Source organism: Cryptococcus neoformans, chromosome 9 (genome assembly GCF_000149385.1).
Source record: "Cryptococcus neoformans var. neoformans B-3501A chromosome 9, whole genome shotgun sequence".
Lineage (NCBI taxonomy): Eukaryota > Fungi > Basidiomycota > Tremellomycetes > Tremellales > Cryptococcaceae > Cryptococcus > Cryptococcus deneoformans.
Genome location: NC_009185.1, coordinates 519,129 through 531,253, shown reverse-complemented (window position 1 = coordinate 531,253; position 12,125 = coordinate 519,129). Strand labels below are relative to the sequence as shown.

The window sequence follows — 12,125 nt, the reverse complement described above, 5'->3', positions numbered from 1 at the left end:
TGAACTGACAAACTCGACAAGTTATTATACTATTATATGCAAATATTCAATTAATTCTTGATCATTCCTTCTCATCGTTTCCTTCTTCTCGCTTCTTTTGCCAGGGCCAACGATGTTCGGGAGACCTCCATTGCTCACCTTTCACTGTATTAGGTATACAAGTGTCAGCTTTCTGTTTATGTATCAAAAAGCAAGGGTGGAAACGCACCCATAAGCAATAAGTTGCAAGCACAGGCGAATGCCAAGATCCCAGCAAACAAGGTATATAACCCCCCGTCTCCTATACCATTCTGTATCGGAGTAGCGACTTGTGACATAACGCACGCGCATATACCCCTAAACATTGAATTACAAGAGACTGCAGAGCTGGAAGCACCCTAAGACAATCATCAGCATCAGAACTGACTTGACGCAGGGATGAAAAAAGTGTAACACGTACAGGATTGGCGTCCACCACGTACGCCAGAGTACTGCTATAGATCCACCTGAATAACAAAGCCGCATGTCAGAAGAGTCGTGCGCTACATTAGAAACTGTACTTGCAAGAGAGAGAAACCAGCAAAGAACAGGCAAACCACCAAGGCTGCGATGTGCACTTTCTCCTCCGCGGACCAAGCATAGGCAAGGAAACTAGCGACGAGGATTGGCATCGCCAACACTGTGGATCTCAGCCTCATCTGTCCAAGTGTTTCAGCTTGTCATTTCCGCAATATAAACATATTCGCGTACCTCGGGATTGCCCACACCTCCGTTCTTCTTTTTCAGTTTTTTCAACACCATGTCAGAATATTTCCCTCCAATCATACTAGCTAGAATATTGCCTATTCCAAACGCCAAGACCACAAGACCTATCTTGAGCGATCCATAACTGTAAGGAGCTTTACCAAGGGTAATTGATGCTGTGTAGACGATGGTATATTGAGCAGAGAAACTCAAGGCTGACATTTGCCGGCATGTTAATAGACTGAGTACTTATGAAAAGAGAAGGGCGCTCACCCGATGAGGTAAGAATGAGTAAATTGGTGGGCTGTTTGAGAATAAGAGCCATCGATGGCAAAGGGTTGAGATCCCTGAAGGTGGGTTTGAATTCCACTTCGTTCTCGGCCTGTATCTTTTCTTCCTTTGCCCCAAACGGCAACCATTTCATCATTTTGACCTTTATCCTGCCCGATCTGCCTACGGTTTGCTTCTGGTCATTATTCAAGGTCACATCAACCAGTGTAGTATCCGTCACCGCGGCCCCTCCAGCCTCGGCACTAGGCCTTCTGCTATTACCAGGAGAGTTGCCGGGAGTGGCATCTGGGGTGGCTGGTATGGTGTCTAACACTTGCGACTGTTTTGCGAGCTTGGCCTTCCGCTTTAAATCTTTCGCATCCCGATTTTCTGCTCTTTCGATTGCTTTGGTAAGCGCTCTTTGGTAAACTCTCGAACGCTAACATTGTGGAAATCAGTTGACATTATTTTTACTCCAAATGAGCAGAAAGAAATCACCTGACGTCGCCAAGAGTCCGGAAACACCATGAAGCAGCACAACATGATGAAAGCATACACAGCAAGGAAGTAGAAAACACTACGCCAGCCAAACGACTGTTATACTTTAGCAAACAGCAACATAGCCAAAAGATGAAACCTTACTTGGCCTAGAGCTCCACCGATGAGTGGTGCTACGGCAGGAGCTATCATCGGCACTCCGTAGAACAGGCCCAACTGCAGACATACAGTAAATGAGCAAATGGTTAATTTAAAGGATGAAACTCACCTTTGCCCCTCGCTCATGCGTCTCGTACATATCGGCCAGACTGCCGGCTCCCAAAGAAACTGTTGGTCCGCTGCCTGTGGACTGTAAGATACGCATTACAATCAGAAGGGGCATTGAATTGGCCCGAGAAGCAACCACGAGAGCGATAACATAGAGCTACAATCATCATTTAGTCTGGCAACTGGTGATACGTTTTGATGTAAGGCTTACTGTGTATGACACCAGATAGACAGTCTGCAACGATACGTTAGCGAGTGCTCCACCGGTTTCTATACAAGACATACCTTGCGTCCATTGAGCTATGGCCAGATGTGAGTAAGCATTCTTAATAATGATCGCCATAGATGATACTTACTTCCGCAATAGCTGCCCACAAGACGGGAGTGCACCCTTGAAACCTGACAGGTGCATTAGCGTTCTCGGTTTGATACTGGGCATCGGCCGCAAAGATTGATCGAAGCTCACAGGATGTAAAGAGAGATCGATAAACCGAGTTCACTTTCTGTGGCGTGCAGGTCTTCGCGAACATCGCTGATTACCGGGTTGTAAATACTGGGAGCCATCATTGGGCCCAACTAGAGGACGACCACCCAGTCAGTACCCTATGTCCTTCGTCATGGGACTTGCTTACAGGTACTCACCATCGCAAAAGTCATGATCATCAATACTGTCCACTTTTTCCTATCACTCCACTTCCTTGGATCATTATCGACTGGTAGATGCTCAATGTCAATCGCATTGAGACCCTTCACCGCCTGTTTCTCAGAGTTTTTCGATGGATCAGTTTGATCAGGTGGACGATCTATCATTTCATCATCTCTGGGAGGATACGCCTCAATGGACCGTATATGGGTAAGCGTATTGGATAACCGAGAGTTTTGACGTCCAAGATTGGTTTGTCCTTGAGAAGGTGATAATGGCTGAGAAGGTTCGCCAGGAGAAGCTGCGCTGGCCATGGTATCAGGTCTTCGGCTTTGATTCTTCTACACTGTAAACGGCTTTCAGTCCCTATATATAAAGAGATGAGTACAATATTTCAAAAGATAACTGAACATTGTACGAACCACTGAAACGAAGGCAGCACTTAAAACACTGATGCAGCCGTGAGGTATCAGGAGGTCGTGTCGGATGTTCACAAGTTTCGACCCAGTCGAAGGCATAGAATGCAGTTTTTCCACAAACAAACACACTCGCCACACGAAGGTGGAGGTGGAGATGACCTGGTATATATGTAGATGAAAGTGGATGAAATGGTGCGGTCAGGAGACTTGATTGAAGTCACAGAAGTTGTGGCTGGTGCTGTTCGTGCTACTGAACGGTGCCACGATGCAATTCTGGGAAAGGTAAATAGACGAAGATGTAGATGTCATTGAGTACAGTACACAACATTATGAGCTATTCCATGCTTAAGATACCTCGAGTCTTGCCTCCCGAGCTACCGAACATCTGCTTTTGAGTTCAAATCCAACCAAAGTCGCGCAAAAGATCATCAAGTGCGGCAAATGTGTCGGACATGACCATGTCGGCCGATTTTTTTCGGTCCCTTTCGGCCGACTATTATTCAACTGTTCAGTTCTTACATCGATCCCAACGGCCAACGCTGCTGAGGCGCGCGCGCTCTGAAGTAGATTCTGCGATTCTTGCTCGCTGTGGACCAGTTGTACAATAATGGGAGGATTACAATTTGCCGCAGTACATGCGCATGCTTATGATGCCTTTGCTGATAGTAGAACCGCACCTCGATCCACGATCAGTTTTATCTCGAATCTGCAACAACATCGTCTCCTTGCCGACCGTACTGCTTTTTAGTCTTTCCTTTCTGTCGTGACAGTATCTGCTGTGACTCATTCTTCTCCGGGCAATAGTGAACAACCAAGCCGAAGATGATAAATTTAGTGCAAAAGCATTAGCAGTCTTTATCACTGTTGTCTATGTGGCTTGTGAACAGCGCAGAGAAGAGTGTCAATAATAGTTTCGCGTTCTGGATGTCGATATTTTGCACCATTAATCATCGATCATATATCATCGAGGAAATAGAAGAGCTATATTAGCTTATACATCCCCATCCATCTGCAGATGCAGGTGGACGTAAAGGTACACATTTCACCGCAGGATTTATGCTCTACCCCAAAACAAGTTCCACTTTCAAGCTATAGTGTTCTTCTAGATCCTTGTGATGCTGTATTCGCGCCTCTCGCTGGCGGGAAAACTCCTGTAGGGTAATGTTCAAAATCAGCAACGGTTTTTGGTGCCTTTCCTATATTACGCTTACTTCTGTGAATTGAGCAAGCTTGTTCCCTCTACGATAGCGCCGATTTTGCCTTCGGGGCCGTTCTTGATGGTCAGCAGCTGCATGTCTATCTTCTTCCGATACGTGTGATCCTTGTCCTTCAGCTGCAATGAAATCTCCCTCCATTCTCGCCATCATTTCTGCCCCTCGCCATTTGCCTGAAATAGGTGCCCCTTCTTTCTCTTCTACGGAACCATGCGATAGATAGTCGGTAGTTTCTAATGAGGTAGTTCGCGAAGTCATAGAAGGGAATATCAAGGGTGTAGAGGAGTGCGGTGCTACAGGTCGAGGTGGGGAAGATGGGTCATAAACTGCAGGTGACTTGTCTATAGTGAAGTTCGAGGTGTCAAAAGGCCGCAAACCGTTCCTATCTGGTTTGACCTACCGGAGACAATATGGCACATCCACCAAAAACCAAAGGGGTCCATCCAATTTACTTCATGGTACTGAGCTGGTGATATGAGATTTTCTGCCCTTTCCCAACGCTTATCTGTTCTCAAGAAACGAGTCGACAAATGCTCCATGTTGTTGGAAATTGGTGTAAGTACACGAGAAGCCATTTTCTGTCCTCCCAATTCCTCAAGCTCTGGGTCAAGCAAAATATCCTCCATTACACGCTTCCTAATGGGCGTTTCGAACAGTTGGACATCGCTGGATGCTGCAATGTCATTTTCACGGCGAGAGTCTGGATCTAACACATAATAATTCAGCCCTTCTGGCGAAGGACATATCGAGCGCACAAACTCCACAGATTCATCGAGCACTCCATTATCAATTCCCGAGGCAACATCGATCGATATTGCAACAGGGCCAGAGGACCCTCCATGCCGATACGGAGTGGATCGACGCTGATCAATTTTACTTGCTGCTTGCCAAGAAGATGTTATCCGAGTGGCCCGAGGAGTTGAAAGAACGTCATTCAACGGAACTCTGATATCCCACTCTAATTCCGAGAAAGCATCTCCGGAGGTTGGGATGATATGTGGGTATTGCTGAGAAACCGAGAATATATCATTCAGTGGTACAAGGATATCAAGGGCTGCTGGGAAAAGGGTATGGGATCCCGAGGAATATAGGATATTTGGCGTGGAAGAATCCTCGTCCATCGTCCGAACAGAGTCCCGATTATTTGCAATGGGGTTGATGTCGTCCGCCGAGATGCTGGGAGAAGTTGCATCCTCTGCAGAGTCCAAAAGTTCATTGGAGGAAATGGAACGGCAGGTCGAAGAAGTCAAGTCCCCTTCCGTTGAACGAAACCTCGACTGCATCGTTTTAGGTGTCGACATGGCCCCAATACTCTATACAAATCACCAACGGTTCAAAGTTCGAGGGCATTGCAGTACTCACTGCATTGTTAGTCAACCTGCGTTTCCTTGCAGGTGTAGCCTGCATCCCCATGCCCAATCCTCTTTTGCTGCCATTTTTGACCTCACAACCTGACACCTTACTTCCCACACTTTTGACGCTATATTGACTGTGCGAAGTTGATGGTCTGGGCTTCCTTCGCCAATTTGCAAGACCGCCGACAATGAGGTTTTCCGAGGAAGATGCACGATGGAGTTGATTACGATGAATGGTAATCCGCGATGGACTTGAGGGAACGAGTGATTTGGATGGTACAAAAGGTGTAGGAGATAAGTCGAACATGCTCAAGATCAACAAGACGTGAGTATGGGTGGCGAATTGAAATGGAAATATACATCGGATTTGAAGGATAGACTTAAGTTGAACCAATTGGCGAAGGCTGGAGGCCCGTGCGTTGCCCACAATTAAGCCGCATAGCCTTGTTGTTTTTGTAGCCAGAATATACAACACAATGTGGTAATGCAAGAATCTACAACAATCTGTCATACATACCCGCCCTAATATCCACCCTCTCTATGCATACTGTGAATTGTCAGCACAACAACAGATGAGTAATGGTAAACTTACTCTATTGAATGTTCGCCCAAAGAAGTCATCAGCTCCAGACTTCTTCTCATTTGTCTTTGGCTTGAACATTGCCTTAACGGCCTCGCTCATGTTTTCCTGGGCCTGTAACCTCTTCTTCTCCTGCTCCGCCAGCTTCTCATGTACAGATCTGGCTAGGGATGCCGGTGTATTGACGGTAGGAGTAGCTCGGGGCGCGGGTGACGATGAAGAAATTCGAGCCGACTTTGGAGGAGGTTCAAGCGTTGCTGGAGACCCGGTGTCGTTGTTGGCCTTTGTACTCTTGTCTGCTTTCCTCTTCTTTGATGATTTCGCGGCTGCCCGGGAGGTGAGAAGGTCTTCCAGAAGAACATCCTGAACTTCCTTTGGGGGATTCACAGGAATAATTGCCGCTGATATTGTTGGGTTGAAAGTCTTTCCACAGTTGGGACATGCAACTTCCGTCGTATTCTCCTTGACAACTGGCTTCCCTTCTTCAGGTACATCGTCTTTCGGAATGACTTTCGCGCCAGAGCCTTTTGTGAGGTTTGGCACTACAGCTCTCAAAGCAGCATCTGAAAATACACAGCCGCATGATTTGAGGGCAATGAATGGGAAAGTACCAGCCATTTCACGGAGAGAAAGAGGGCAGATGAACGGGGCGCGAGAAGTGGTAACGGTGGCGGAAGCGGACGAGAATGTGAAATCGGGGTTCGGGGTAAGGTTAAGAGTGGTGAGATCCTATTAACATACCCATAAGATTACATGCACTCCAACAGATCAGAACATGCTCACCTTCACACCCTTTAAATGTCCACAAATCTGTTCACCATCGCCATACTTGGACTTGTCGAGGAAGTACTCGATCAAATCGTCCTTGTTATAAAGTTTTCCCAGAGGATCTATAACCACTGGTTTTTTCAAGGGTTTCTGTTGCATATATTGATAAGCACTTGCGTAACGAGTAGCCACAAACTTGCATACCTTGCTAAGAGCACAGAGGAAGAACAGCGCTTTGAGTGATTCCTTATCCGCTTGCTCTGTCTTGCCCTTTGTCTTAACCAGATCTCGTCTGTCTGGGATTGATCCACCATCGGCACCCATGATGAAGTTTATCGATAGCGGATTTGAGATGAAGAGTGAAAGAAGAAAATGTTCAGAGTAGAAGATCTTGCATTATGTCCCAAAATGGCGGAACGAAATGTAAACAACGGTGGCAACAGGCAATACAGGCCATCGCCACATCGTCGGAGTTTCGGAGTTATGTCTACATCCCTCATCTCAGCCAAATTGAATAACTGTTTCCCAAACCTATCTCTTCTCTCTTTCTTCTCCAATCTTCTCTCTCAAACTATTTTGTTCACGACAATGAAAACAAGTTCCATTCAATAATCCACTGAGCACGAGTCCTTTGCTGTGACGATCGTGATATAATCCGACTGGTGAGTCTGGTTTTCATCTACTTTTCCTCTTCTCTCTTTCTTCTATTCCCTTATCTTCTGTGATGAACACAATTATTCAGTTCTGCTACCGAGTGCTCGTGAGCGACAACCCAATATACCAAAAACATTTATCTGAACTTCTTCATTTCTCCATCTTGTTTGATAACTCGTGCGAGGAATGAGCGCTGACTTGAACCTCTAGTTGACTTAATTTATGGGAGACGTAAGTTTATGGCCAGTCCAAACTCTCCTTGGCGCATGATCGCTTTGATATGATTCAATTTTAGCTAAATCCATTCTCTGATTTGGTTGCCTGTCCTTCTTGTCTCGCCCGCTCATCCTTAACCTCTAGTCCGTTGAGTTGCCTGTCTGATTATCTTTGGAGAAAAGACGAGTACTCTCTTCGCGCGATGACGAGGTTTAGGTTTGACTCTTGGGGCTTCGTGATGATCTCATTTGACGTTCTGTTGAGTGAGATCGGACCGCGGTGCGTGGTGTGGACGAGTCGTGACGGGTTGCCAAGCGTGCTTACCCGGCTTCTATGATCCTCTCTGTTCCCTTTTTGCATTGTTTACGGATTATTATTCGATGCATCTGTTGACACGAGCTTTAGTTTCAGGCCCGATTCGCCATGTCTCAAGTTTCATTATCAGCTCAGTACCTTGCGTCTGCTAGGCCCTCTGGAGTCGCACCACCCTCGATTTCGGGTACTCCCAGGCCCGTCCCCACTTCAACTGGAAATCCTTCTCAGGCATCTGCAAGACCGCCATATCGACCTAATATCAATGTCCCGAAAAGATCAAACGATGATGTTTTCGCCAGAAGCAAGGTGCCCCAAACGCCGACAACTTCGTCTTCACAGGTGGGTAATGACAGTATATCAGGAGCGGGGGCAGAGAAGAAGAAGAAGGAAGATAGCTTGAGGGGAACTATGCGTAATGAGAGTAAGTTTGTTGAATGCATATTTTGTAGCCACAATCCTGATACTGTGGAACCAGTTGCAAAGTTGATGTATGGTGCTGGTGATGTGGCCGATCCGGATATTGATACTGTTGATTATATGGAGGACATGGTTGTCGAGTTCCTATCGGATCTCGTGAGTATTGCCAAACGTTGCAGTTATAGTGTGTTTCTTGGCTCTGATGAGTGACTCGTCAGTGTCGACCAGTGCCTCCTATCCGATCAAATCCTTCACAACCTCATCAGCCTGTACCTCTCTCTGGTGAGGTTGTGCGGCACCGCCTAGCTACTACGCCTATGCTTCACAAGTACCTGGCGCGTTTTGACCATATGGTCCACATGGCCGATGTTTTGAAGGCTCACAGGCGTGTCGCTGATCCGTCCCTCAAGGATCTTGTCGATCAAGTCGGTAACGATTACCTTGGATTGAACGAGCACGGCGTGCCTACTGGTACTGGAGACGCAGATGCTGCTGGGGCCGGCGGCGTCGGTAGGCAGAAGAGGCCGGCAGAAGGAGAAGGAGAGGATGCGCCGAAGAAGAAGGGTAGGCCACCCAAGCCACCGGGAGAGAGGAAGAAACCTGGTCCTCAAAAGGGCTGGAAATTAAATAGAGATCCGAACGCACCACCTGTCAAGAAGCTTCCGAGAGATCCAAATGCGCCAAAGAGAAAGTACGTGAGGAAAGCTCCGTTGAAGAGTCAGATGGGAACACCTACTGCAAGCAGTGGAGTATGATGATTTGTGGAAAGGATGAAGAAAATACTGGTTGTAGATGTGGTTGTACTAGATTGTATAAGAGTCATGACACTGTGATGAACAACTCTGCTTGTAATGAATGCATGGGGTGTGTGATGTGTACAAGTATCGATCAAATCAAGGTGCAAACTTGAGGTCAGCGTACCAGAACCAACCGCCGACAAACATCAATGCCAGCAGGGCTCGTCCTAACGGCAGTTGCACGATGGTGAGTATCCACAGCGTCCCCATAGGAGGAGCCTGTATCCATGATCAACGATCAGCCAGCTCATCATGGAATAATCTTCAGATTGACCCACCTGCGCAGTGACAACACTCCAACTGGCCTTGTTTACGAGCCATACCAATCGACATCCGGACAAGATGGACGCAGACATGAGGAAAGAGTTGGTCAAGGGGTGAGTGGGGTATTCATTGGCTACGAACATGATTGCGGGTCAGTAGCAGCGCCATATAAAATAAAATGGATGGACGGACTGTAGTATATAAGCAGACTTAATGCTTCAAAGATCCATTCAGCTCCTGCACCGTATAACAGATGATGAAGACTCACTCGGCAAAGCTTTGAGTGCATGTTCACCCAGTAAATACCATCCAGCTTTATGGGAATATTGCAGATGCACCAGTATATCCAACATCAAGTAGAGAAAAGTGAACGGCACAGCCATAATGAGCGTATTGAATATCACATCATCCCCTTGCTCCTCTCGTTCATGTTCTTCGTCTTCGTCTTCATCTTCGTCGTCTTCTTCCTCTCCACGCTTCCCTTCAAGCTGTTGCTGTAGCTGCTCAATCTCCTCTGCAGAGCCGACTGTATGTACTCTGGCTCCATCTGGGATAGTGCCCGGAGGAGGGACGTTGAGCAAGGGCGGTGCTGTGGGTTTGGGGAGGGCGGAAGGGTGGACGAGCGGGATGGTTGGTTGGCCGTTGGATTTGCCCTTCTGCTTGTTATCCTTTGTGGGTGCTCTAGAGCGGATGGTGGAGCTGGCTGGGACCTCCTCGATGATGGCCATTGTTCGGAATAGCCAGTTGTAAGGTGGATAACTGGGGGGGACCAAGAAAATGTGCGACAAAGAGGATACAAAAAAGTTGGATAGCTGCTGTGCCCGGAGGCCTGTTGTCGCGACGATAAAAGGCTACACTCCCGACGGAAATATATCAATTTTATCGATAGTGGGCATTAAAATCACTCGAGAAGATGTCTAGTAGGGTATCGATGCAACATGCATGTGCCATGTAAGTGACAGTTTTGCCAAACCATTAACCAAAAGTGATATCTACAATCTAAGCAAGAACTTTGGGCACACCATTCTCCCCCAACAGACTCTCCTCGTTTTTCAAAACTCTGGGACCGTCACCGACCCTGGTGTGGATCAAACCCTTGACCGCACCCTTCTCCCATCCTCCTTCCCTGACTACGCCAGTGTTGAACCCTTCAGGCAAATCTCGCACGCCAGTCTGGAAGGGGTCCTCAAACTCTTCGCCGGTAGGGAAGAACCTCTTGATGGCGCCGAGGACGACAGGCATGTTCTTCTCGAGCGTGTAGATGACGGCGTTGGGTCCCGCGTCAAATGTGTAGGCCGCGATGATCTCGCCGGCGGCACGGTTGAGCTCTTCGACAACGGCGATGATAGCTCGAGAGACGTCGTTGAGATAGAAGATGGGAGGGGCGGTGTCGAGACAGACGGCGTGGAAAGAGTTGCTGTCGGCCATGGTGAGCTTGGCAAATTCGGAAAAGTCTCGAGCCTTGATAGCCTGAGAGATCGCATCCATCCTCTTGGGGACGATCCGAAGACGCTCTTGCAAGAGGGTAGATGTCTCTACAGTCTTTTGCATGCCGGAAGTGGATGACGTCCCCTTCTTGGCGTCGCTGACAACACAAATAAGGGCGTGCATCTCGGGCCAATGCTCTCGAGGGGCGACCTCCTCGGCGAGAGAGTCGGAACCAGCAGGATCAGTACCTTCACGCCAAGCGACGAAGCCTCCAAAGAGAGATCGGCAGGCAGAGCCAGAGCCTTGGCGGGCGACGAGGGAGAGCTGGGAGGGAGATTGGGGGAGGGAGTAGAGGGAAGCGAGAGATGCGACGAGGGCAGCAAGACCCGAGGCTGAGGAGGCGAGACCAGCAGCAGTGGGGAAGTTGTTGTACGAGGCAATTCGGAGCGGCCACTCGGAAAGCTATTGCGTGGTACGGTGAGCACGGAGGTTGCTGTCTATTTTCCCATATTGTAGGAGTACAGCAAACGACCCACCTTGGGCAAGTCCTTGTCCTTGCTTTCCATCTCCTTTCTCCACCGCCTGAGCTCCTTGATGCAGACAGCCAATCGGCCACCCTCCTTGATCACCTCTTCCTTGCCATTCAACCAGAGCTTGTCTCCGGCCTCGAAGGACGCGTCCGCACGGGAAGTCGTGGTGGAGCGGAGGTGGTCCTGGTCGAGAGTGACGGAGAGAGAGCTGTTGGTGGGGAGAATGAGGCGGGTGTCGCGTTTGCCCCAGTACCTGGAGACGTGGTGAGCAGCGGTGAGTGTCAGAGGAAAATATACGCACTTGATGCAGGCAATGTTGACTGGAGCGGATGCTGTGGCTTCGTAGACCATGTTGAGCTGGGCGGAGGGAGGGGGAGCGGGAGCAAGTGCGAGAAGAGAAGACAACAATTGTATGGTACGAGGAAAACAAAACACATTCCTTCCCAAAATCCCCCCAATTCCAGCTTTATTTCCCAAGTCCCACCCGGATTTCAACTGGAAACCCAATTTTGCTGTTCGTCTTCGGCCGCATGTCTGATTGTTATGGTTATTTCGAAAGTTGTTCCTCCTTTACCAGTCTGCCAAACGAGATCACAATGTATAGTTATCAACATTCCGCAGCACATAACCAGCAGCCAGACCTGTTTTGGGGCTGATATCGAAGAGTTCTTCAAGGAGCAAATGGGGAAGAATCAATTGAGCAAGCTCAAGACATGGGCAGAGATAATTTTTATGCAGATACGTTGAGATGGATACGCGAATGGTAA

The 12,125-nt window shown here is 48.1% G+C and overlaps 5 protein-coding genes across 5 annotated transcripts; 1 reads left to right on the top strand and 4 right to left on the bottom strand.

Moving 5' to 3' along the window:
- Positions 1–61: 61 nt before the first annotated feature.
- Positions 62–2,715, bottom strand: CNBI1920 (hypothetical protein; the record flags this gene model as incomplete). The annotated part of the gene is made up of 14 exons (XM_768485.1): positions 62–144; positions 209–377; positions 440–485; positions 613–677; positions 730–938; positions 997–1,432; positions 1,492–1,587; positions 1,636–1,707; positions 1,760–1,915; positions 1,970–1,993; positions 2,044–2,058; positions 2,115–2,157; positions 2,225–2,334; positions 2,401–2,715. The coding sequence occupies 14 exons, from the start codon at positions 2,713–2,715 to the stop codon at positions 62–64; spliced, it is 1,839 nt and encodes a 612-aa protein (XP_773578.1).
- Positions 2,716–5,927: 3,212 nt separating this feature from the next.
- Positions 5,928–7,061, bottom strand: CNBI1910 (hypothetical protein; the record flags this gene model as incomplete). The annotated part of the gene is made up of 3 exons (XM_768484.1): positions 5,928–6,698; positions 6,753–6,887; positions 6,942–7,061. 3 exons carry the CDS (start codon positions 7,059–7,061, stop codon positions 5,928–5,930), a joined length of 1,026 nt encoding a protein of 341 aa, XP_773577.1.
- A 969-nt stretch (positions 7,062–8,030) lies between these two features.
- On the top strand, positions 8,031–9,094 carry CNBI1900 (hypothetical protein; the record flags this gene model as incomplete). Its single annotated transcript, XM_768483.1, has 3 exons — positions 8,031–8,343; positions 8,398–8,495; positions 8,558–9,094. 3 exons carry the CDS (start codon positions 8,031–8,033, stop codon positions 9,092–9,094), a joined length of 948 nt encoding a protein of 315 aa, XP_773576.1.
- A 138-nt stretch (positions 9,095–9,232) lies between these two features.
- On the bottom strand, positions 9,233–10,128 carry CNBI1890 (hypothetical protein; the record flags this gene model as incomplete). Its single annotated transcript, XM_768482.1, has 4 exons — positions 9,233–9,355; positions 9,415–9,533; positions 9,593–9,616; positions 9,669–10,128. 4 exons carry the CDS (start codon positions 10,126–10,128, stop codon positions 9,233–9,235), a joined length of 726 nt encoding a protein of 241 aa, XP_773575.1.
- Positions 10,129–10,399: 271 nt separating this feature from the next.
- Positions 10,400–11,709, bottom strand: CNBI1880 (hypothetical protein; the record flags this gene model as incomplete). Its single annotated transcript, XM_768481.1, has 3 exons — positions 10,400–11,290; positions 11,365–11,611; positions 11,660–11,709. The coding sequence occupies 3 exons, from the start codon at positions 11,707–11,709 to the stop codon at positions 10,400–10,402; spliced, it is 1,188 nt and encodes a 395-aa protein (XP_773574.1).
- Positions 11,710–12,125: the final 416 nt, after the last annotated feature.